This window comes from Chiloscyllium punctatum, chromosome 7 (assembly GCF_047496795.1).
Source record: "Chiloscyllium punctatum isolate Juve2018m chromosome 7, sChiPun1.3, whole genome shotgun sequence".
NCBI classification, from domain to species: domain Eukaryota; kingdom Metazoa; phylum Chordata; class Chondrichthyes; order Orectolobiformes; family Hemiscylliidae; genus Chiloscyllium; species Chiloscyllium punctatum.
The window spans coordinates 66,515,414-66,542,095 of NC_092745.1; the positions used below are offsets into that span (position 1 = coordinate 66,515,414).

The 26,682-nt window shown below is 42.2% G+C and overlaps 1 protein-coding gene across 1 annotated transcript in view; it reads right to left on the reverse strand.

Annotated features, from left to right (window-relative positions):
- The window catches only part of LOC140479763 (complement factor H-like), a 92,787-nt gene that overhangs the window by 23,685 nt on the left and 42,420 nt on the right, over positions 1-26,682 (reverse strand). The window contains exons 10-12 of the mRNA XM_072573899.1: positions 20,142-20,315; positions 6,409-6,582; positions 1,865-2,035 (exon numbers count right to left, since the gene is read on the reverse strand). Coding sequence (XP_072430000.1) covers positions 1,865-2,035; positions 6,409-6,582; positions 20,142-20,315 — 519 coding nt within the window. The remainder of the gene's footprint in view (positions 1-1,864; positions 2,036-6,408; positions 6,583-20,141; positions 20,316-26,682) is intronic.

The following is a 26,682-nucleotide window of genomic DNA, read 5'->3' on the forward strand; positions in this document are numbered from 1 at the left end:
AATTACCAGGGGATATAGGTTTAAAATAAAAGGAGCTGAAAATGTGTTGCTGGAAAAGCGCAGCAGGTCAGGCAGCATCCAAGGAGCAGGAGAAACGCCTGACCTGCTGCGCTTTTCCAGCAACACATTTTCAGCTCTGATCTCCAGCATCTGTAGTCCTCACTTTCTTCTTAAAATAAAAGGAGGCAAGTTTTAGGAAGATATTTGAGGCGAGTATTTTTTTACCATAGAAAGTGGTAAGTGCCTGGAATGCGCTGCTAGAGGAGGTGGTGGAGGTGGATACAATAACAATGTTTAACAGGCATCTTGACAGATACATGAATAGGCAGGGAATAGAGGGATATGGACTTCATAGTGGCAAAAGGTTTTTTAGTTGAGAAAGGCGTCATGTGTCAACACAGGTTTGGTGAGCTAAAGGGCCTGTTCCTGTGCTGTGCTGTCATTTGTTCTTTGTTCTTTAACTGGTTTGGACTACACATGACTCCAGACACGGTAGATTGGATGGATCAAGCCAGCTTTGTCCTAGACACTGGAATTGACAATGCAAACCTAGCCTTGTCGGACTTGCAAATTCATCTGGAGGCTTGGGCCAAAATTGGGAGAGGTATTGACTGCATTAGAGAAATCCAGAATTGTACCTCACAAGCAATGTCCCAGACACCATTGTCACCATCTCTAGGTATGTCTTTTCCCACTGGCAGGACTACCCAGCAGAGATGGTGGCAGAATGGCACAAGAAGATCAAATCAAACCTGAAGAAAAACTTAAACTTGCACTTGAAATGCTAATTCTGCTTCTGTCTCCACTGATGCTGCCTAACCTGCCAAGTTTCTTCAGCATTTTCTGTTCTCTGCCTTGTCAGGAACAAGCATGAAGATTTGTGTGGGGCAGTTCCAAACTGATACTGCTTGTCTGGGTACACAATGGCCTTTTGTAGATGGAGCCATGGATGTCATTCATTCTGGGATATCCCAGCAATGCAAGGTTATTTTGGATATGGTGGGTGTAGGATGGGGCTAGAATCAGAAGAGAAAGGGGCGCTACCACAGTAGCACAAATAATGAGTTGAGTTTGGTGAGAACCTATGAGAAAATGCTCCTGATCCTTGCAGAGGGAAAATAGACCATGAAACTCAGTGAAACTGTCACTTTGCCAAAATCTTTAGATTTAACCTTCAGTTTTCCTTATCAGGAGGCCAAGGTAGAGCTGCATTAGTAGCTGCCATTCTTATGTGAAGGCAACAGTTCAGAAATGCAGATCAATGTCAAAGAAGTCCATGGCAGCAGATGCAACCTCAAGTTGGAATTGATTCTGTGCCAGTGAAATCACATCCTCAGAATAGGCCCTTTGAACAAAAGCCTTCTAACCAGGAAAAGAAACAGCCATCTTAATTCACTATTCAAAGGCTGTCTGATCAATCATTTTCCAAGTTCTTTCATATTGTTCAACATGATAAGGGGGAGGCAGCAGTGTCGAGGTAATGTCACTGGACCCTTAGATGACTTTTCTAGGACATTTTTAGAATCCAATCGCAGCAGATGGTGAGATAAATAAATCACTAGTATATTGAACAACTGTGCAACCACTGTTGATTTTGTAGTAAAACCCAGCTGGTTCACTGAGATATGAAATCCTTACCTGGTCTGGCAGAAATGTGATTCCAGACCACACAGCAATGGCTACTGTTAATTGCACCAAATTAAGGATGGACGATTATTGCTGGATTAGCCGGTGATATGTACAACCTGAGGATATTTTTTTTTAAATCCAGGAAAACCATTTGAAGGCAATTAATTATTTACAAGTATCTGAAAAGTCTCATTTCATGATTGGGTCCTGTAATAAATACTGAGAAATAACTTACAGATACAGCGTGGAATGGCTGACCACTTCCCACTTGAACATCTAACTTGATTTGGTCCATCCAAAACGAATGAATTCTGACACCGATATGTCACGGTTTCACCATGCTGATACAATGCTCTAGCCAACTCCTCTATGTCTCCATTTGTTATTCTCGGTGGACGATCACAGTCTATATTTGAAATGTACAAACAGAATACAAAAACATGCACTTAGCTTTATTAATTTCTTAACTTTTATATTGCAATTAAACTTAATAGCACTTCCTTTCTAAATTATTTTGCAAAATTTGCTGTTGTCTCAGTTTCATCACTTAAGGTTAGCCTTATCAAAATCCAGAACCTTGGGGCAATTGTGCTAACTTGTTTTCAGACCCAGCATTGAATTTGATCATATTACAATCATTTAGATAAGTGCTTCCTTTTTGATGGACTATTAATTAAATTGATCTTCTTATTAGTTATTAAGACAAGTAAAGCATTCTCACTTGTTAGTTCTAGAATATGGAGCTCCCGAAAATGATCCTTAATGCCCTGAAGAAATTCACAATCTTTCTGACAGGTCAAGTTATGAAAATATCCCCCATTGCCTTCTTCAGTCAGGGCATAGAGTATAACAATTCGCAAGTAATGTTGTCTTTTCTATAAGCCTCACTAATCTTTGAGGTAATGACGGAGATTTTGCAGTAAGCGACAATGCTGCTGCCTGGGAAGCTTTTTCAAAGCCAACAAAACACTTTGTTTCTGCTGGAATTTTCCAATGCCAGCTGCAGCAGAAATGGACAGTGCAGTGTCTCCAGAATAAGTCCAGTAGAGCTGGGGGAAGAACAGTTTATAGGAGCTACCATGTGTACCAAACTTTCAAAGATCCAAGTCGCTTTATGAATGAATAAATGGCCAAGTGATTCAGAGAACGGGTGGGCAGATGGATAATGTGGGTAGTTGGTTTGTGCAAAGTTAGAACATAGAACACCACAACACACTTCAGGTCCTTCAACCCTCTATGTTGCGCCAACCCATGGAATCAATTTAACCTACACTATTCCATTATCGTCCATATGTCTATCCAATGACCATTTAAATACCCTTAAATTTGTGAGTCTACTACTGTTGCAGGCAGTGTGTTCCATGCCACTATTACTCTCTGAGTAAGGAAATTATCTCTGACATCAATCCTATATCTACCATCCATAAATTTAAAGCTATGTCCCCTCATGCTAGTCATCACCATCTGAGGAAAAAAGTTCTCACTGTCCACCCTATCTAACCCTCTGATTATCTTGTATGTCTCAATTAAGTAACTTTTCAGCCTTCTTGTCTCGAACGAAAACAGCCTCAAGTCCCTCAGCCTTTCCTCATAAGACCTTCCTTCCGTACCAGGCAACATCCTAGTAAATCTCCACTGAACCCTTTCCAAAGCTTCCATATCCTCCCTATAATGCGGTGACCAGAACTGTGCGCAACACTCCAAGTGCAGCTGCACCAGAGTTTTGTACAGATGCAGCATGACCTCATGGTTCTGAAACTCAATCCCTCTACTAATAAATGTTAACACATTGTATGTCTTCTTAACAACTCTATCAACCTGAGTGGCACTGAGATCTCTCTGCTCATCTACCAAGAATCTTACCATTAGCCCAGTACTCTGCATTCCTGTTACTCCTTTCAAAGTGAATCACCTCACACCTTTCCACATTAAACTCCACTTGCCGCCTCTCAATCCAGCTCTGCAGCTTATCTATGTCCCTCTATAACCTACAACATCCTTTGGCACTATCTACAACTCTACCACCTTAATGTCATCTGCAAATTTATTGACCCATCCTTCTAAGCTCTCATTCAGGTCATTTATAAAAATGACAAAGAACAGTGGACCCAAAACAGATCCTCGTGGTGCACAAGTAACTAAACTCCAGGATGAACATTTCCTATCAACCAACACTCTCTGTCTTCTTTCAGCTAGTCAATTTCTGAGTCAAACCGCTAAATCAGCCTCAATCCCATGCACCTCTATTTTGTACAATAGCCTATCGTGAGGAACCTTATCAAACACCTTACTGAAATCCATATATACCACATCAACTACTTTATCCTCATCTACCTGTTTGATCACATTCTCAAAGAACTCAATAAGGTTTGTGAGGCATAACCTACCCTTCTCAAAATGGTATTGACCATCCCTAATCAACCTATTCCTTTCTAGATGATTATAAATCCTATCTCTTATAACCTTTTCTAACACTTTACCTACAATCAAAGTAAGGCCCACTGGTCTATAATTACCAGGGTGTCTCTATTCCCCTTCTTGAACAAGTGAACAACATTTGTTATCCTCCAGTCTTCTGGCCCTCTTCCTGTAGACAATGACAACGTAAAGATCAAAGCCAGAGGCTCAGCAATCTTCTCCCTGGCTTACTGGAGTATCGTAGGATAAATCACGTCCGGCCCAGGGGACTTGTCTATTTTCAAACTTTCCAGAATTGTTAACACCTCCTCCTTGTAGCCTGTATCTTAGTATTCTCCTCGACAACATTGTCTTTTTCTTGTGTGAATACTGATGAAAAATATTCATTTAGCACTTCCCCTATCTCTTCTGTCTCCATGCACATCTTCCACTACTGTCCTTGATTGGCCCTAATCTTACTATAGTTATTATTTTATTCCTGATATACCAATAAAAAGCCTTAGGGTTTTCCTTGATCCTATCCACCAACGACTTCTCATATCTCCTCCTGGCTCTTCATAGCTCTCTTTTTAGGTCTTTCCTGGCTAACTTGTAACTCTCAAGTGCCCAAACTGAGCCTTCACATCTCATCCTGACATAAGCCTTCTTCCTCTTGACAAGAGATTCAACTCCTTTAGTAAACCATGGCTCCCACGCTCGACAACTTCCTCCCTGCCCGAACGGTACATACTTATCAAGCACCCGCAGTAGCTGGTCCTTGAATAAGCTCCACATTTTAGTTGTGCCCATCCCCAGCAGTTTCCTTCCCAATCCTATGCATCTTAAATCTTGCCTAATCGCATCGTAATTACCTTTCCCCCAGCTATAACTCTTGCCTTGCATTATATACCTATCCGTTTCCATTGCTAAAGTAAACATAACTGAATTATGGGCACTATCACCAAAGTGCTCACCTACCTCCAAATCTAACACCTGGCTGGGTTCATTACCCAGTACCAAATCTAGTGTGGCCTCACCCCTTGTTGGCCTGTCTACATACTGTGTCAGGTAACCCTCTTGCACACATTGGACAAAAACTGACCCATCTAAAGTATTTGAACTACAGTATTTCCAGTCAATATTTGGAAAATTAAAGACCCCAGAACGACCACCCTGTCAGTCTCACTCCTGCTGAGAATCATCTTTGCTATTCTTTCCTCTACATCTCTGGAACGATTCAGAGGCCTATAGAAAACTCCCAATATGGTGACCTCTCCTTTCTTGTTTCTAACCTCAGCCATACTACCTCAGTAGATGAATCCTCAAATGTTCATTCTGCAACCGTAATATTGTCCTTGACTAACAATGCCATACCACTCCCTCTTTTATCAGTTGAATGGTTGGAAGACAGTCTGCTTGATTTAGGAGTGTATTTGGATCAAGGGTTATCTTGGGCAAGTCAGATCATGGGGGCAGCACGGGACAGTGGTGTTAGCTAGTTGTGTATTTCAAGTCGGCGAAATGGTTAGCTGCTCAGGCAGGTTAGTTGAGCAGTTGGAATGAATTGTGGATTGGCAACTAGTCAATTGTGTTGCTTAGCTGAGTTACATGGCTTACGCTAGGCATGCATTTATGTTACATTTCATGGATTAAGTCCCCCAGTCTGACTCAAGTCATCCTCCTAAGCACCAGGTCAGAGACAGTTACACACAGTGTCACCAGTGAATTAGCCCGGTGAGAGTTTAAACTTCCTGGGTAAATTCCATGCATATCTGTGCATCAGCACTTCATAGGAACCTATGCTGATCACACAATGTTCATCCAATCATCTGATTTGGCCAAATAATTATTACACTGTATTGTTGATGTCTCGAGACTTCGTATCACTCTCTTTACAGTTTTATTTCCTCACTTATTCCATAGTTCTAACAATAGATTCCTCACTGATAGCTTTTCCGTAGTTCTGCCCTCTCTAAACTGTAATAGCCATCTTAATTAATGAGCTAACCCCTGCACCTCATACAGTTTCCCTATCCCTATGTAACATGGAAGATTTAACTTCCATTGACCATTGGTGACTATTGTGACTTATTCTATAAACTGCACGACAGTCTCTATTTCATCCAATGTACTCCTTCTATTCTCTGTGTCAGCATATTAAATTCTTACTTCAGCAGGTTCAACCTAGCTTGTCCTGCTTCCCTCATGCTGTCTTTCTCAGATGATTGGGTTTACCACATTTTTAGCAGCTCACGTACAATTTCTTCAGAACAATTAGGAATGACCATCAAAAGACCTTGTCAGTAATTTTCCTGTACCGTGTAATAATTGAAAAATAAGTCTCTGCTGCAGTAACTTCAGTAATTTTAATATTTTATTCACCTTCACGATATGTGCATGTCGGTACTGCTGACCATTGCCCATTGATGCATTTTATTTTTTGTGATCCTTCCCTCTCGAATCCTGGGTGACATTGATAAGTAACTGTTTGGGCTTCACTGTTGTATTTATCTGCGTTTTCTACTTCTGGTGAAGGTGGACAACGTAAGCTCCTGTCTAGAAGACATTGAGAACCATTTAGTGATAATTCTCTAAGATGAAAAAAAGTACTTATGTTTGCTTTTAGACTTCAATTTTTGTGAAAATAACTGAACAAATTAGGCTGTTATTCCCATTGCAAAGCCATCATATCAAAGTAATATAATGCAATCTATATCCAAATAAAATAATTCATTGTACATGGTAAATTATTTTTGTACTATTATCTAAACACAACAATTTCCCGGATAAAAATTAAATCAAACTGAAGACAAAAGGACACTGAATATTGAAGCTCTAACACAATATGCAAGACTGCACGAGTTAAGATGATTAGATCTGTGTAAATATAATTTGAAAAGAAGGAGGTTTGATTGAGTTTTTACATTGTATAACTGTTGCCCAACCTGAAAAGAAAAGATAGACTGGCAGGAGGCTGGAAGAACGCAGTGAGCCAGGCAGCATCAGGAAGTGGAGGAGTTGACATTTTGAGTATAACCCTTCTTCAGGACTGGGGGGGGTGGGTGTGCAGGGAGATGCAGATAAAGGGGGTGGTGGGGGCAGGGTGATGAAGTGGGGATAGGTGGAGACAGCTAGAGAGTATGACCTGGTTGGTTAATGGCAAGAATGAATCCGGTTGATGGCAGGGAGCCACCACAGGAGACGGCTGACCTAATCAAATGGAAATTCTGCTGCTAGATATCTTGATATTTTTGGCCTTGAAATTATTGGTGCTTTCATTTTAACTCCTCGAGTCATTGGGACAGTCATTATATAGAACTGGACAGCACGGGAACAGGTCCTTCAACCCAAAATATTGTGTCGAACACCCCACCAAATTACACTAATCCCTTTTGCCTACCCTTGGTCCGTATCCCTCCATTCCTTTCATGTCCATGGTTCTTATCTAAAAACTCTTAAACAGCCCTATTGTATCTTTCCCCACCCCCACCCCCTGGCAATGTGTTCCACGCTCCTATGTGCTCTGTGTAGGAAACTTGTCCCTCACACATCTCCATCAAACTTTAAATGCACCCCCCTCACCCCCCGTTTCAACTTTGAGGAAAAGATTCTGACCAACAACCCTGTCAGAGAATCTCAATCTTACAGACTTCTATCAAGTCTCCCCTCAGCTTCTGCACTCTGGAGAAAACAACCAAAGTTTTTCTACCCTCTCCTTATCACTCATCCAGGCAGCAACCTGGCAAACCTCTTCTGCACTCCCTCCAAAGCCTCCACATCCTTCCTGTAATATGGTGACCAGAACTGAACACAATATTCCAAGTGGAACCTAACCAAAGTCTTATAAAGCTACAACATGACATCCTGAATATTGTACTCAATTCCCTGACTAATAAAGGCAAACATGCCATACGCCTTCTTTAGCATCCTATCTACTTATGTAGCCACTTTCAGGGAGCCATAGATTTGAACCCCAAGATCCCTCTATACACCAATGCTGTTCAGGGTCCTGCCATTAACTGTATGCTTTTCCTTAACAAAGTGCAATTCCTCTCACATACCCAGATTAAACTCCAGCTGCCATTTCTCTGCTCATATCTGCAACAGATCTATATTCCTCTGCATTCTTTACCAACCTTCTACATGAGCCGCAACTCCGTCGATTTTTGTACCGTCTGCAAACTTACTAACCCACCCACTCACCTGCAGTTGACAAGAATGAGGCTGGGCATTGGCACAGTACAGGGAGTCCTTCAGCTTCTGCATAAGGAGCACTATCTCAATGGGTATCAGGAAGTGACAAGTAACATTTTTGCCATCCAACTGCCAAGTAATGACCATCTCCAATAAGAGACAATCGAACCACCGTCCCTTGACATTCAATGGCATTTCAATCATCTGCAGGACGCACTGCAGGAATTCACCAAAGCTCCTCAGACAGCACCTTCCAAACCCATCTGGAAGGACAGGGGGCAGCAGATACGCAGGAACACCAACCCCTTCAAGTTTTCCTCCAAGCCCCTCACCATCCTGACTTGGAAAATTCTCACTGTTCCTTCAGTGTCCCAGAGTCGAATCCCTGGGATTCCCTTCTCCAAGTGACTGATTGTCACAGAAACCCATTCTGATTCTTTAGGGAAGGAAATCTGCCATCCTTACCTCGTCTAGCCGACATTACATGTAACCTCGGACCCACAGGAACATGTTTGACTCTTATCTGTCCTCTGGCCAATTAGGCAGAACAAGAGATGCATGTGCAGCCAGCTCCCACAAGTGAATTAAAAAGGGGCATTGTACGTGTCCTTTGAGCAGCACATGGACTGCAATGGTTCACAAAGGCAGGTCTCCACTACCTTCTCAAGGGGCAACTAGAGACAGGGCAATAAATGCTGGGCCTAGCCAATGAACCCCTCAAACACAGGGCCCTAAATGACATCACGTCTGCAGATCTGGGAAGGGTATTTGGATTCTGGGAAGGAATGCAGTCACAGAGGCTGCAAGGGCTGGATTCTGATGAGAGATGAAATGAAATTGCCACACATTCCCAGCGAGGGAAGGAAGCTGAAAATAGAGTCATAAAGTATAGAAACAGCCCCTTGGGCCCACCATGTCTATGCTGACCAACAAATAGCAAACTACACTAATCCCATTTATCTGCACCTGGTCCAAAGCCTACTATGCAGAAGTGGGTACTGCAGATGCTGGAGATTAGAGTCAAGATTAGAGTAGTGCTGGAAAAGCACAGCAGGTCAGGCAGCATCCAAGGTGCAAGAAAAATTGACGTTTTGGGCAAAAGCCCTTTATCAGGAATGAGCCCTGCTCCTGCTCCTCGGATGCTACTTGACTTGCTGTTCTTTTCCATTGCCTACTATATCCTGGCATTTTAGGTGCTCATCCAAATGTTTTTAAAATGTTGTGAGTATCTGCCTCCACCATTCTCTCAGGCAGCACATGCCACATTTCTACCCCACTTTGGGTGAATTTGTTTTCCCCTCAGATCACCACTTACTCATAACCTTATGCTTATGCTGCCTGGTCTAAGACAAGTCTGCCATGGGGAAAGGATTCTCATGATCTCCTCTGTCTAGGCTTCTCAATTTTGTATTCCTCAATCAGATCCCCCGACAGCCTCTGTTACTTCAAGGAAAACAAACCCAGTCTATCCGGTCTCTCCCCATAACTGAGACATTTCATCCTGGTGAATCTCCTCTACACTTTCTCCACTGGAACCACATCCTTCTGATAGTGGGGTGACCAGAACTGCACACAGTATTCCATCTTTAGCTAATGTTTTATATGGTTGTAATAAGATTTCCTTGCTTGTACGTTCTATGCCACAGCTAATGAAGATAAGCATCCCATATGCTTTCATCACCACCCTGTGTACCTGTGCTGACACATTCAGGGATCTATGGACTTTTACAATAAGGTCCCTTTGTTTCTCAGTACTCCCTGGGACCCACCATTCATTGTGTGTATCCTTCCCACAATAGACCTCCATAAATACATCACCTTGCATGTATTAGAATTAAATTTCATTCATCATTTCTCTGTCAAAGCTACCAACTGATCAGTGGCAGACTGTAGCCTGAGACCACCATCTTCACTATCAACAACACCACCAATTTTTGCATCTGAAAACTTATGAATTATGCCTTTTTCAGTCACCTCCAAGTTGTTAATGTACTTAACAAACAGCAAGGGTCCTAGAACCGATCCTTGTGAGTACACCACCTAGTCATAAGCTTACAGTTTTTAGATGAACCTTCCATGTAGGACCTTGTCAAAGGCCTTACTGAATTCCATGTATACCACATCAACTGCACGACCCTCATTATTATAGTAACCTTTTAAAAAAAACTCAATTAAATTAGTAATAGAGATGAGAAGTATTTGCTTAAGACTTTGCTCACAACCATTAGCTCAATGCAGGAGTCAACAATCTTTATCTGGCAATCCTCTTACTCTATATTACAAAACACCTCAGGGTTTCCTTGATCCCATCTTCCAAAGATATCTCATGGCCCCTCTTTGATCTCCTTCTTAATTTCCTTTCTAAGGCACCTCCTGCACTCTCTGTACTTTTGAAAGGCCTCCCCTCTTTTTAGTGAGATAAACTTCCTCCTTTTTCTTTAACAAACTCTTCATATCGATTAACATCTTTGGCTCCCTGAACATGCTGTCCTTTCCCATCACACTGAGAAGAATATGCTGTCCCTGAGTCTTCACTACAGTACTTTTAAAAGACTCCCACTTTCCAAATATAGACTTACCTTCAAGTAATGCTCCCACTCTGTTTGCCAGACCCTGCCTAATGATATTGCCGTCTGCCTACTAAGATATTTAACTTCTGCACTATCCTTATCACTTTCCATATTGAAACTTGAAACTTAGAGTTATGATCACTATCCTCAAATGCTCACTCACTAAAACTTCAACCACTTGACTGGCTTCATACCCTAGGATTAGGTCTAGCACTGCCCCATTGCTAGTGCGACTATCTACATATTGACACAACATGTTCTCCTGGATGCACTTTAAAAATTCTATCCCATCTAATTCTTTCATTCTAAGGCGATCCCATGTGCATGTTAGCAAAGTTGAAATCACCTCCAACTATATTCCTGTTTCTCTCACACCTTTCTGTGATTTGCCTGCAAATCTGATCCTCTATCATCCTCACACTGTTGGGGAGCCTGTAATGTAATCACAGCAAAGTAATTACCCTTTTCTTTATATCTAAAATCTACTCAAGTGGCTTCACTTGAAGACCCTTCTAGGACATTCTCCCTAATGGCTGCAGTGACGGCTTCCTTTATCAATAATGCAATGCCCCCGCCTCTCTTACTGGGAATGGTCACAGGGGCCTCCTGAACTGCCTACCCATGCTTACTAGTCTTCCTGGTGGTCACCCACCGCTTTTCCACCTGTGTAGCCATTAGTGGTGGTTTGACCAACTCACTAAAGGTGATATCCATAATATCCTCAGCATTGTGGATGCTTCATAATGAGTCTATCTGCAGCTCCAGCCACTCCAAACGGCCAATGAGGAGCTGGAGCTAACTAGTGCTTCCTGTGGGGAACATTGGAACTTGCAGAGATCAATTGCAGGATTACTTACCAAATTAGTTAGCATCCTATAAGTAATAAGTGACAGTTCAAACATTCACCTGCCTCTCAACATTTTCATCTCATGCTCAGTGTGAAGTCAGAATTCTAAACAAGCTTGTCTCCTATGAACAAGAGCCTTTACCCTCATATCACAGTTCCTAGAATAACATACTATAAGATTATTGAACGGTAATTACAGTGTTGTCCACTGCAGACCATGTAAAAATAATTAAGCTGTGGTTAAAAATGGTCCATGAGAGCTTTTATTTTTAAACTGAGGACTAAGGCGTCTCATTGTATTTTATATAGCTGAAGGGTCTCCACTCGATAATTGAGATGTAATTTGAAGAAACAATCCTGCATGAATGACCGCAGCCATTACAGATTTGAAACTATGCCATTGATATAATTCTGTGTCACACCTATCCAATCAACTAAGTGATGTGACACAACCACAGAATGGTGCAGAGACTTAGCAGGTTTGGCACCTACGGTGACAGAAAGAGAGTTTAATAGCTCGAGTCTGGTACGACTCGTCTTTAGGAAACCTTCATGGATTAAAGTGATTTTCAAAGGCACAAATACTGACCTAAAATGGCTGCTCTGATCACCTGACCCCTTGTCCTTCTGGTCCCCTCCCTCACTTCTCCTTTACTAGTCCATTGATGCCTACATCTGTGCCATTTCTGCTTGTGTCCTGAACTGGAAAGTTTGACTCACTTTGCTTCCAACTGCTACTCCTCCCTCTTCTTCATCATATGGCCCATCTTTGTCTCTCACATTCTCATTCTTGACTTTTCTGTCTTCATTTTTCAGGATAGGCTCTTAACCAATATTCTCTTTAAGTTCACTGATTCAGATAGGTATCTCAATGACAATTCCTCGTGCTATGCTTAACATTTCTGGCATGCCTTTCTTTCTTTCTCGTCAAATAAAGATGCTCCTTGCCACACCTCTACCTCACCTGCCCCACATTGATTTCCAGGACCCTTGATCATATGCACTCTACTTTATACAGTTCTGCTCTTGCTTGAGGAGCTAGACTGTCTTCCCCTTGTCCAGACCTTACACTCCATCAGCTTTCATGAGAAGTTCATCCATTTTACTAACACCTTCCACCCCAACCTCAAATTTACCTGGACCGTCTCAGACTCCTCCCTCCCCTTCCTAGACCTCTCCATCTTTATCTCAGACGACCCACTCAACACGGACGTATACTATAAACCGACTGACTCCCACAGCTACCTAGATTACACTGCCTCCCACCCTGCCCCCTGTAAAAATGCCATCCCATATTCCCAATTCCTTCGCCTTCGCCGCATCTGCTCCCAGGAGGACCAATTCCAATACCGAACAACCCAGATGGCCTCCTTCTTCAAAGACCGCAATTTCCCCTCAGATGTGGTTGACGATACTCTCCACCACATCTCCTCCACTTCCCGCTCCTCCACCCTTGAACCCCGCCCCTCCAATCACCACCAGGACAGAACCCCACTAGTTGTCACCTACCACCCCACCAACCTCCAGATACATCGGATCATCCTTTGTCATTTCCGCCACCTCCAAACGGACCCCACCAAGGATATATTTCCCTCCCCACCCCTATCAGCGTTCTGGAAAGACCAGTCCCTCCTTGACTCCCTTGTCAGATCCACACCCCCCACCAACCCAACCTCCACTCCCAGCACCTTCCCCTGCAACCGCAAAAATTGCAAAACTTGCGCCCACACCTCCCCCCTCACTTCCCTCCAAGGCCCCAAGGGATACTTCCATATCCGCCACAAATTAACCTGCACCTCCACACACATCATCTATTGCATCCGCTGCACCCGATGTGGCCTCCTCTATATTGGGGAGACAGGCCGCCTATTTGTGGAATGTTTTAGAGAACACCTCTGGGACACCCGTACCAACCAACCCAACCGCCCCGTGGCTGAACACTTTAACACCCCTCCCACTCTGCCAAGGACATGCAGGTCCTTGGCCTCCTCCATCGCCAGACCAGGGCAACACGACACCTGGAGGAAGAGCGCCTCCTCTTCCGTCTAGGAACCCTCCAACCACAAGGGATGAATGCAGATTTCTCCAGCTTCCTCATTTCCCCTCCCCCCACCTTTTCTCAGTCCCAACCCTCAGACTCAGCACCGCCTTCTTGACCTGCAATCTTCTTCCCGACCTCTCCGACCGCACCCCCTCTCTGGCCTATCACCCTCACCTTAACCTCCTTCCACCTATCGCATTCCCAATGCCCCTCCCCCAAGTCCTTCCTCCCTACCTTTTATCTTAGCCTGCGTGGCAAACCCTCCTCATTCCTGAAGAAGGAATGCCCGAAATGTCGATTCTCCTGCTCCTTTGATGCTGCCTGACCTGCTGTGCTTTTCCAGCAACACATTTTTAAGCTCTGATCCCCAGCATCTGCAGTCCTCACTTTCTCCTATTCAACAGGTCATCTAATGACATCTGCCACTTGCAATGTGATTCCAACACTAATCACAACATCCCTTCCCAGTCAGCCTTTTAAATTTGACCACTCCCTTCAAAACTCTGGTCTACACATAAACAAACACATAATCTCTGCCAGTGTTCAATTTTATTTTGATCATTTGTTTCTTATTGCCTTTACTTTGAATTTCGATGGCAGGTATCCTGCCATTCACATCCCTTCTACACATATTGCTTCTTTATTTGTTCCATTAACAAAACTTCCTGATGTGGGGTGTCTGAACCTGAAACTTCAACTATTTTCTCTCCAAAGGTGCTGCCAGGCCTGTTGGGTTTCTCCAGCAATTTCTGTTTTCGTTTCAGATCTTCAGCATCTGCAATTTTTTTGCTTGATCCTCAGTTTTCAATCCTTTGGCGACACTGAACCTTTTGTCATTTAACCTGTCCTGCCTTTGACCCAATCAAAAACATTTATTTTTGTCCATATGTGCACCCTCCTTGCCCCAACCCTACTTTTTAACTTGTTCAAAATCTAATATCATATCTAACTTTTCTCAATTCTACTGAATGGTCACAGATATTCGTTGTTCTTGACTCCACAGATATGGGTGGACCCATTGAGTAGTTCCGGCGTTTTTATTTTTATATAGTGGAAAGACAGTAATATTGGGTGGGGAGGACAAAACAACCTAAGATTTTTAAGCTTTGACTGGACGTAATAAAAAAACTTCATTTTATCTTGTTAGCAAAGAAAGCATAGAGAGATTTCACATAGGTGCTGAAAATCATGGGAGACCAGGATGTAGGAAATAGGGAGAAACCACCCCCATTAACAAAAGGATTGAGAACTGAGGTTCAAACAAAGAATTGTGGATGCGAAAGACCTGAAACAAAAACAGAAATTGCTGGAGAAACTCAGCATGTTGGGAGAGAAAATTGTTAAAGTTTCAGGTTCAGTCACCCGATGTCAGAAAGTTTTGATTTCTGATTTTGGTTGATAATTGATGATAGGCAGAAGAAGCAACAGTGGCAGGAGGATACTGTTTACTCAGCTAGTGCCTAGAACCCGGAATACACCACCTGAGAATATGGTTCAAGTAGATTCAACCATGGACTTCAGAGTGAATTGGATCATTATCTGAATTGGGGGAAAAATGACCCAACTATGGTTTAAACATAAGGGTATAGCACTAGGTGAATTGTTCTTCCATTTAGCTGGCACAGATACAGAGCTGTGAATGTGTGTGAATTCTGTGTTGTAACCATTCTGTGATTCAGTGAGATAAAAGCTGCTGTTAATCATCGGTTTTATTAGGATTAAAAGCAATGCAGATGAAAAGTTTCTGATGGGAGTTGTGTATGGGCTTCCTACCAGTAGTCAGGATGTGTGGAAGAAAATAACTCAGAATATAAAAAATGCATGTAAGAAAAGAACGATTACAATAATCATGGGGGACTTCAAAATACAGGTTGACTGGAAAGATCAGATTGGTAGCAAATCTCAAGAAAATACATTTGTAGAATGTCTAAATTTTATTGGAGCAGCTTGTGATAGAGCCCATTATGGAACAGGCAATTCTGGATTTGGTGATCTGTAATGAGGCAGACTTGATTAGGGAGCTTAAGGTGAAGGAACCCCTAGGGGACAATGGCCACAATATGATAAAATTTGTGCTGCAGTTTGAGAGGGAGAAGCTTGAATCAGGTGTAACAGTATTACAATTGAGTGAGATTAACTACAAAAACATGAGGAAAGATGTTCACCGAGCTGGGAATTTGTGTTGCAGACGTTTCGTCTCCTGTCTAGGTGACATCCTCAGTGCTTGGGAGCCTCCTGTGAAGCGCTTCTGTGATCTTTCCTCCGGCATTTGTAGTGGTTTGAATCTGCCGCTTCCAGTTGTCAGTTCCAGCTGTCCATTGCAGTGGTCGGTATATTGGGTCCAGAACTGACAACTGGAAGCGGCAGATTCAAACCACTACAAATGCCGGAGGAAAGATCACAGAAGCGCTTCACAGGAGGCTCCCAAGCACTGAGGATGTCACCTAGACAGGAGACGAAACGTCTGCAACACAAATTCCCAGCTCAGTGAACAGAACCACAACGACGAGCACCCAAGCTACAAATCTTCTCACAAACTTTGAACATGAGGAAAGAGCTGGCCAGAGTTGATTGGAAGGGGTGCCTAACAATGAAAATGGTGGAGCAGCAATGGCAGGGGTACTGGGGACAATCGGGAGGCACAGTAGAAACTTATACCAAGTAAGAAGAGGCGAGGATGAGGCAAATATGACTGAGAAGGGAAGTCAGGGACAATATAAAAACTAAAGAAAAAACATACAGGGTGAAGATAAGTGGGAAGCCAGAGGCTTGGGAAGCCTTTAAGAACCAACAGTTGAATAATTAAAAAAAGCAATAAAAGTGGAGAAAATGAAATTTGAGAGTAAGCTAGTTAGTAAGATAAAACAAGACTGAAAGACCTCTTTAAAGTTATCTAAAATGTAAGAGAGAGGCAAAGCGAACATTGTTGGACCCCTGAAAAATGAGGCTAGTGAAGCAGTAATAGGGAACAAAGAAATGGCAGAGGAATAAGTTGGTACTTCTTGTCAGTTTTCACAGTGGAAGACACCAACACCAATACCAGAAATTCAAGAAATCAGAGCAGAAGTGAGTGCATCAATCTTCACTAAGGGAAAGGCACTGGGGAAGCTGGGAGTTCTGAAGGTGGATAATCATCTGGACCAGATGGACTATAGCCCAGAGTTCTGAAGGAAACGCTGAGGAGATTGTGAAGGCATTGCAGGTGATCTTTCAGGAATCACTGGATTCAGGCAGGGTCCCAGTGGACTGGAAAATACTTAAAATAATACTCCTGTTTTAAGAAGAGAGGGAGACAGAAGCCAGGAAACTATAGCCAGGCGCGCCTGACCTCAGCCATTTATAGAGGCCCTTATTAGGCTTACGGACTACTTTGAAAGTATGTAACAAAATGGGGCTGAGTCAGCACAGCTACATTAACAGCAGGTCATGTCTAACATAAGTGTTAGAATTCTTTGAGGAGGTCATGAGCAAGTTAGATAAACGAGAGCCATGGAGGTGATCTAGTTGGACTTTCAGAAGGCCTTTCACAAGGCACGTACAGGAGGCTGCTAAATAAGATAAGAGCTCGTTGTGTTAGGGGTAAGGTACTAGACTGGCTGACTGAAAGAAGGCAAATAGCAGGCAAAAAGAGCCTTTTTCAGGATGGTATCTGATGACTAGTGGAGTTCCACAGGATGCTGTGTTGGGACTCAAGTTATAATTAACAATATGGACAAAGGAACTGAAGGCATTGTTGTTAAGTTTGCAGACAACATAAAGATAGCTGGAGGGAACGTTCAGGAAATGGGGAGAATGCAGAAGGACTTGGACATGCTGGGAGATTGGGCAAAGAAGTGGCAGAGGAAGTACAATGTGTACAGTGTCATCTTGTGCACGTTGATAGGAAGATTAGAGGCAGAGAGTATTTTCCAAATGTGGAAAGGCTTCAGAAATCTGAAGCATAAAGGGACTTAGGAGTTTGAGTTTAGGATTTTCGTAAGGCTACCGTATAGGTTCAAGTGTCAGTTGGGAAGGCAAATGTAATGTTCATATTCATGTCAAGAGTGTTAGAATACATGAGCAGAGATGTAAGGTTGAGGCTGTGTAAGCTCTGGTCAGACTACATTTGGAATGTTGTGAGCAGTTTTAGGTCCTATATCTCAGGAAGGATGTGCTGGCCTTGGAGGGGGTCCAGAGGAGGTTTACATGAATGATCCTGGGGTTGAAGGGCTTGTCATAGCAGCTGAGGACTCTTGGTCTGTAGTCAAAGTAGTTTGGAAGGATGAAGAGGGATCTGATTGAAAATTGCAGATTACTGAGAGGTCTGAACAGAGTGGATGTGGAGAAGATGTTTCCACAAGTAGAGGAGATTAGGACCTGACGGCACAGCCTCACAGTGAAGGGACGACTCTTTAGAACTGAGATGAGGAGGAATTTCTTTCGCTAGAGGATGGTGAATCTGTGGAACCCATTGCCACAGAGGGCTGCAGAGACGAGGCTATTGAATGTACTTGAAACAGAGATAGATAGGGTCTTGAATGGTAAGGGGATCAAGGGTTATGGGGAGATGGCAAAAGAATGGGGTTGAGAAACATATCAGTCTTGATTGAATGGTGGAGCAGACTCAATGGGCTGAATGGCCTAATTTTGTTCATATATCGTATTGTCTTCTGGGGAGGAAGAGAGGAATATTTGTGAATAATTTAAATGTCACATTTGCCTGAAATAAGGTTTTATGAGTTCACACTCCAGATTATTGTTATTATCATCATTATTTTGTTCCAACTTGAATCTCAACAATTGAATATTGAATAATTCCAGAAACTGCTCAGAATGCCCAGATTAATGAATGATGTAACACATTATATCTTGTGCCAAATATTATATCGGCAGGTTGCACATGTGCTGGCTCTTTCTGAGATTTCCAATTCGTCTAACACCTTGCCCTTCCCAAAGCCTCATGTTTCTTTGAACATTTAGCTAATTCTTTTTTGAAAGTTTCCTTTGATTCTGGTTCCATCACCGTTTCAGATAGTCCACACCGGAATATAGTTCGAAGCCATTCAGATGAAGGGTCTCTGGGCTCAAAACATCAGCTCTATTTTTCTCTTGCCTCAGATGCTGCCAGACCTGCTGAGTTTCGTCAGCAATTTCTGTTTTTGTTCCAGATTACAACACACTCTATTATATTGACACCACTGGTTCTTTGGTTAATTACCCTCAATCTGCCTTTGGTTGCTGACCCTTTTGCCAGTGGAAACAGTTTCTCCTTAATTACTCGATTAAAATCTTGAGCAAACTTTAAAGTTATTCTGTGTATATTGAGGTCCAGGTTATTAACATATATCAAACAGAGCTGTATGTTTCTACAAACTTAATCTGGGGAACACCACGATAATTTCATTAGACTGAAAAGCAACTGTTCCACACAACTTTGCATTCTAAGACCCTAAGCAATTCTGTATCCATGCTGAGACTTGCCCTTTTAATCTCGTGAACCTTAAGTTGGTTAATAGTCAATAATGTAGTACTTTCCTAATTCCTTTTAGAAGTTAAGAATCGTGATATCAGCCGTAGAACTCTCATCAATCCTTCCCCTTACTTCATTAAGGATGCAGTTGGTTTGAACCCCTCGTCATAACCCTAACCCTAATATATTTCAAGGAAAAATATCCACTCCAAGGCTACACGTATGAGGCAGGCTGAGACGTTGAAATTTAAAAGATATGAGGGAATTAAAGGCCAGAGATGAAAATTAAATGGGCAAGTTGAAATAATCTCATCATTTGGTTTCTAAAGTGTTTATTTTCTTATTTGGGAGAAGACTTTAAAATTGGAATTGGCAATAAATAATATAGTACTTTGGGGTGTTCACACGAAGCAACTGTTATTTTGAATCAGCAAGTGATCAACTCATTGCAGAATAACCAGTTACTTAATTGCTCCAGTACCCTCAACACTTGTGGCTGACACCCCCTTCAATTTCTAGTTAGTCAGGACAAGGATGTTGATGGTGAGAGATGTGATGAGACCTGGAAGTAAGGCACTGACTTTGGTAGTGCCGCAAAACAACACAGAGAAGCAGATGCAGCTAAGTGATCCATAAACAATAGATCAGGTCAAACCTCTGCAGTCATTCCACACCAAATCAAGGCCCAAATATTTGTGGACAAACAAAGGTTGAGCATCAAGGAGCAACCTCAATGATGGTACAACATGACAGTTGATGGCATTGGTCACAAATGCATGAAATATCAGGATACATGAAGTAATGGGCATTTAAAAGTTTATAAAGTACTGTTGGACAGTTACCTTGATGTTGAATTATTTAATACCTTCTTATTAAATGACTACATAATCAGACAGGACCCAAATACAGTATTTAATCCTACATTTTTAAAGAAAGACTTTATAATTAAACAGTCTACCTTATAAAATTTTTTTTAACAAGTAACCATTGAATATTTTAAAAAATTGTGCTTACCAATGCAAACAGGTGCCTCTGGCCAACCTTTGGAAGTACACCTCACAGAGTTCTGCCCATAAAGTTCAAATCTACGAGAACACTGGTAGGTCACCCAGGTCCCTTCATTGTACTTTGCTAGGTCAGGACTATATCTTCCATTTGTTAATGTAGGTGGTTTTCCGCATATCTGTTCTGTAAAGTATATGATCAAGTATATCTATGAGTAAATTGGACTAGTTTTCGAAAGAATTCAATTAAAATATAATAGCTGACTATGGAGAGACCATGTTATAGCATTTCACAACACATGGCTACGTTGTTCATATCCTTTCTGAAGACATGGCCCATTTTCTACCAGGTAGCCATATGCCTCTAAATGTTTGTTCTTGCATACAGCTTGAATTGGTTTTCAGTGATATTTGGCTGTTTAATGCTCTCCAGTCTTGGTCAGGAAGCTCAACAGTATTATAAAACCTAAGTGGCTCATCAGTTGACATAATGGTGAAGATTCCACTTCAGTATTTCAATAACTGTGAAGTGCCTTGTGTGGCCCTGAGGTCATAAATTGCGATTTCTTCTTTTCAAGGAAATCAAACTGGTTAGAGCAGTCTAAACATTTTAAGGGTACTTTAGATTTTTGTATTTGACTTTCTAATGTGTTGAAGATATCCTTATTATCAGGAATGTTGGTCTAAAAGTAATGCCAAGATTTCCATCCTGTAATTATTAATAGCATGGAAAGGTACAGCGCAAAACAAGTTCATGTTTAGTGGCAGAAATCTCTTCTCAAGGTAATATAAACACTTTGGTTATTCCCTGCACAAATGGATATAATAATATACTTCAGAGCTCCTTATCAAGGCATGACAAGGCACGTCCTTGTCAAATTCCCATGCCACACTGAATGAAGAAATAACATTATGTTTCGTTACTGTGAGTGTAACGGATCAGGAGTTCCTTCAATAACACTGCATTATTCTTTCTGACATTCTGTATAGATTACCTGCTCATAGTTTTCGGGTGGAGAACACCATTGCTAAATTCCCTACGGTTGCAATGATTCTCTGAACATAACGCACTGGTAACAGCAATTTAAAAAAAAAACTCTGGGAATTCAGCAACCTTCAATAGCTGCTGCACTGTCTCTGGAGGGAAAAGCAGCAGGTTAAGATCAACTTAAGGTTAAGAGTGGCAATCAAATGATGAGAGTCAAGAATTATAGGCCTCACTGTCAGCTTGCTGGACTACATGAAAGACAGTGCAGGTCTGATTAATCATGTCCCTGGCTGAGTCAGCTGCTGTTAGATGACTTATGCTCAGAAAGACTGGGTTCCAATCTCTTTCCAGTGGCCATCAAAGTCACAACTGCCTGTTATAGGGAGTAATGGGTGGCTTGTGTGGGCATATTCCAAGGACAAGGACTATATGCCAAAGCATGCACTAAAGCTTGGGGGTGCTGCTGCCAAGGTACTTGGGAAAAGACCACTGTTGAGTTCTTCCTGCTGAAGGTAAATGGAGATCTGTTCAGTTATTGGACCCTCCCAGTGTCTCAAACATATATAAATATTAGTCTTGCATGTGTAAAAGAAGTTTTGGGGATAGAGTCAAAGTCCAATGGCCCGTTTGTTTATTTGATATTCTACTGTACAGAACCGAACTGCATTTATGACTGTGTATACGTACAAAGAGAATTTTATGAATAAAGTATATTTTCGAAATAAAAAAAGAATATGTGACTTGTGTAGTATATGCAAATGCAGTCATAGAGATGTACAGTGCAGAAACAGACCCTTTAGTCTAATTCGTCCATGCTGACCAGATATCCCAAATTAATTAGTCACATTTGCCAGCACTTGGCCCATATTCCTCTAAACAATTCCTATTCATATACCCATCCAGATGCCTTTTAAATGTTACAATTGTACCAGCCTCCACCACTTCCTCTGGCAGCTCATTCCATACACGGACCATTGTGTGAAAAAGTTGCCCATTAGTTCCATTTTAAATCTTTCCCCTCTCACCCTAAACCTATGCTGTCTAGTTCTGGACTCCCCTACCCAACAGAAAATATCTTGCCTATGTACCCTATCCATGCCCCTCGTGATTTTATAAACCTCTAAAAGGTCACCCCTCAGCCTCTGACTCTCCGGGGAAAACAGCCTCAGCCTATTCAGCCTCTCACTATAGCTCAAACCTTCCAACCCGGACAATATCCTTGTAAATCTTTTCTGAACACTTTCAAGTTTCACAACATCCTTCCTATAGGAGGGAGACAAGAATTGCACACAATATTTCAAAAGTGGCCTAACCAATGTCCTGTACAACTGCAACATGACCTCCCAACCCCTACATTCAATGCTCTGGCCAAGAAAGAAAATCATACTAATTGCCTTTTTCACTATCCGATCTACCTGAGACTCCACTTTCAGTGAATTTCAAAGTCTCTTCAAGCTATAAATACATTTGTGATCTTAGCAACACAATTTTCCCCAGAGCATATATCTTCAATGCTAGTCAAGCAGCGAGGGCATTAAGATTCGGCACCATCAGTAGCTTTCACCCAACTGCAGGACACTATTGACTGTGAGCGTCCTCTCACTAACTGGAAATGCTTGTGGACAGAAAGGTTTCCAGTCCCTGAATATTCAAGTCATTTATGATTACTGACCTTAAATTCTGGTTGCCTGTGCCAATAATCTGGCAGCTGCCATGATTCTTATATACTAATGAACTGTCAAGTTCCTGCCTCCTTCAAAGGAGACAAGGGCAGCCCCTCTAAACAAGAGTCATGACATCTTTAACATACCCTCAGGCGGAATAAAAATATAGGACTGCTCATAGTTTGACCAGGGCCACAGTGGGTCAGATCATGGGCCTCTTGAAGATGAGATTCCAATGCTTGGACAACTGGTAAGGGCTTGCAGTATAGGCTAGAAAGGGTGTTCTGCATTATTATGATCTGCCATGTCATTCAAAACTGGTGCTGACACTCTGTGGTTCATTATATGTCAGAAATATATCATAAAGTCAAGTTCTAGTTGAGGCAGATATCTTGAAGTTTATCAAAATCACAAACAATTTACATGGCTAAAGATTTCACAGACTTAGACACAGTCTGGGTTCACTGCTTACCGATCATGCTGTGAATTACATACAGACAGCCCACTGATTGAGCAGGCGGAGAAGCATTGAAGGAGAAGCAGATGCTGTTATACTGGAACTTTACTTGTCATATCCTAAAGATTCAGGCCTGTCTAGTCTGGGACCTCTGCCATAATTCAACAACTCCTCTTTTCCTATTAGAAAATGGGAAGCTTTCCTGATAACATGTAAAATGATGCATTGAAAATAGATGGTTGAAACTTAGCCAATAAAGAGTAAGTATCAGTCATGTCTAAAAGGCCACCGTGTACCTGTCAAGCTTCGGCAATCTGGTATTGCTCCACCAGCAAAACAATAGACTCATAGAAACATACAGCACGAAACAGACTGTTCAGTCCATCTTGTCCATGCCAACCAGGTATCCCAAATTTAACTTTTTCCATTTGTCTGCATTTGGCCCAAATCTCTCTAAACCTTTCCCATTCATGTAGCTATTCAAATTTCTCCGAAATGTAATTTTACCCACTTCTACCACTACCTCTGGCAACTCACGACACATAGGCACCATCCTCCATTTGAAAAGGTTGTCTCTCAGGGCCCTTCTCACCTAAAACTTATACTCTCTAGTTTTGGACTTCTATAGCCTGGGAAAAAGACCTTGGTTAGCCCCTTTAGCTCTGCCCCTCATGAGTTTATAAACCTCCATGAGGTCACTCCTCAACCTCCGATGCTCCTATAACACAACCTTTCAGCCCAGGCAGCATCCTAATAAATCTTCTTCTGCATTCTTTCTAGTTTAATAATATCCTTTCTATAGTAGGGCAATCAGAACTGCACACAGTACCCCAAATAATGGTCTCACTAATGTCTTGTACAGCTGCAACAAAACATCTCAATTCCTATACTCAGTCTTCTGACTGATGAAAGCTAGCATGCTGAAAGCCTTCTTCACCTGCCTACCTACCTGTGACTCCATTATCAAGGAACTATGAACTTTTACCCATATATCTCTCTTTGTTATATAACACTCCCCAGGGGCCACCCATTGACTGTACAAGTGCTACTCTGGTTTGCCTCACCAAAATGCAATACCTTGCATTTATTTAAATTGAACTCCATCTGCCATTCCTCAGCCCATGTGGCAGTTGATTAAGCTCTTTCTGCATTTCCAGATAACTTCTTCACTGTCCACTATACACCAATCTTGGCGTCATCCATAAACTTACACCCGTGCCTCCTAAATTCTCATCCAAATCATTGATATAAATGTGCTGCAATAGTTTCCAGATTGGTTGGATCTGGTGGCTTGACCCGCTGTAGCAGTCCATTGGGAAAAGAATATCTCTTCTCTCTACCATATTGACTAAGATAAGAAAGTAGGGTTGTCTGTACAAGGGAGAGACAATCATCCATGTGTGCTGTGAATAGCATGGCTTGGGAATTGGTGAAGCCACTTTTAGAATACTGCGTATAAATCTGACCACCCTTCTGTTGGAAAAGCGTTGTTAAACTTGAAAAGCTGCACAAAATATTTACAAGGAGGTTGCTGAAACTGGAGGGTTTGAGTAATAAGGAGAGGCTGGATAGGCTGGGACTTTATTCCCTTATAGCGGTACATAAAAACATAAGAGGCATAGATAAGTAGATAGGTAACAGCTTTAACCCATGGTAGGCAGCCAAAACTAGAGGGCATAGGTTTAAGGTGAGAGTGGAGAGATACAAAAGGGTCCAGAGGGCCAATTGTTTCATACAGAGAGTGGTGAGTGTCTGGAATGGGCTGCCAGAGGAAGAGAGTACAGTTTCGTCATTTAAGAAACATTTAGACAGGTACATGAAGTGATAGGTCTGGAGTGATATGGACCAAATGTAGGCAAATAGGACTAGCTTAAAATGTGAAAACTGGGTAGTGTTGGGCCAAAGGGCTTGTTTTCATGCTGTAGACTTCTATGACTCTTTGGCTCTATGCTGTGACCCGGGTGAAAAGGTACACCTAGCAATGTAGAAAGTAGGTCAATGACCTGTGTTCTGAAAAAGTAAATGTCATTATCTTGTCTCTGCTACCTCACACTCACCGTGCCAATACTCATTCCAACTCTGCCACTGTACATACATTTAACTGAGAGTCATGGATGTCAACTTTCCCTATTGCAAGCATCCACCTCATCCTCAGAACCTATTATTACTGTCACTACTCCATCAATAATACAATACAATGAAGCTCAACCCCAGACTTGAATTGTCCACTTTCCCCAGTACTCTGCACACTGAACTGCGTTTATTCACCAAAGCCACAGGACTTTGGTGCAGACTTGGCAAGGCAGCCTCAATTGAACATGGCCCATTCCCTGACTGATGTCCCAACCTTAGGTGCCGACTGACCTATCTGTAATTCCTGGGCTGCTTGTCCAATCCCCAGACTACAAAAACATTATCATGAGGCTCTGAGAGGGCCAAGTACCTGGCTGACTGACTACAGCCAATTTTTGACTAGATTGAGACTCTTGAGTAATTACAGTTCACTTTCTCCCAACTAAGGAGTGATTCCCATTGGCTTTCACATATGGCCATTTTGCTTGAAGCACATGCAGTTTGATTGCTGTCTAAACTGCTGGCACATGCTGTAGGTCTGAAAGTGACATCGCACATTACTGTGCAGTGACATGTCCATCCTACCGCACTAATAGATTGACTGTTCAGCAGTATTTTTCCTTTATTCATTCACAGGATGTGGGTATCACTGACTAGGCAGCATTTATTGCCCATCCCTAATTATCCAGAGCGCATTTAAGAGTCAACCACATTGCTGTGGCTCTGGAGTCATATGTAGGCCAACCAGGCAAGAATGGCAATTTCTTTCCCAAAGGACATTAGTGAATCAGACGAGTTTTTTTCCGACAATCAGCAATGGATTCATAGTCATTCTTAATCCCAGGTATTTATTGAATTCAAATTCCACCATCTGCCATGATGGGATTCGAATCTGGGTCCTCCACACGTTATCTGGATCTCTGGATTAATAGTCCAGTCCGCCTCCCCATTACCTTCTATCGCCTTACCATTTCCTGCCATTACAGCTCCTGCCTCTACAGAGACTGACAGCCTGGAGCTGAGCATAAAGGGCATTGTGCGCTTAGAAAACAATGCATCACATGCAGACTGGCAACCTGCAAGTGAGTACTAAATACAGTGAGCATGTTTAAGAAAGTAATGTGAAGCAGACATAGACTGGCAACCTACCTTGCCTAGTGATAAAGTGTGAGTGCTAAGAAAGCATGTTAGGAACTCAAGGCTGCATATGTCCACATCATTTCTAGGTATGTAGGATGCGTGTTTATCTTCTCACAGAATTACTTAGTGGAAGCATGCAAGTTATTGGTATCCCAGAGCTCCAAAGTAAAGTTGAAGGGCTGAAGTGGTGTCTGAGTCAGGCCAGAGCAGGAATGATGATGTGGCGATG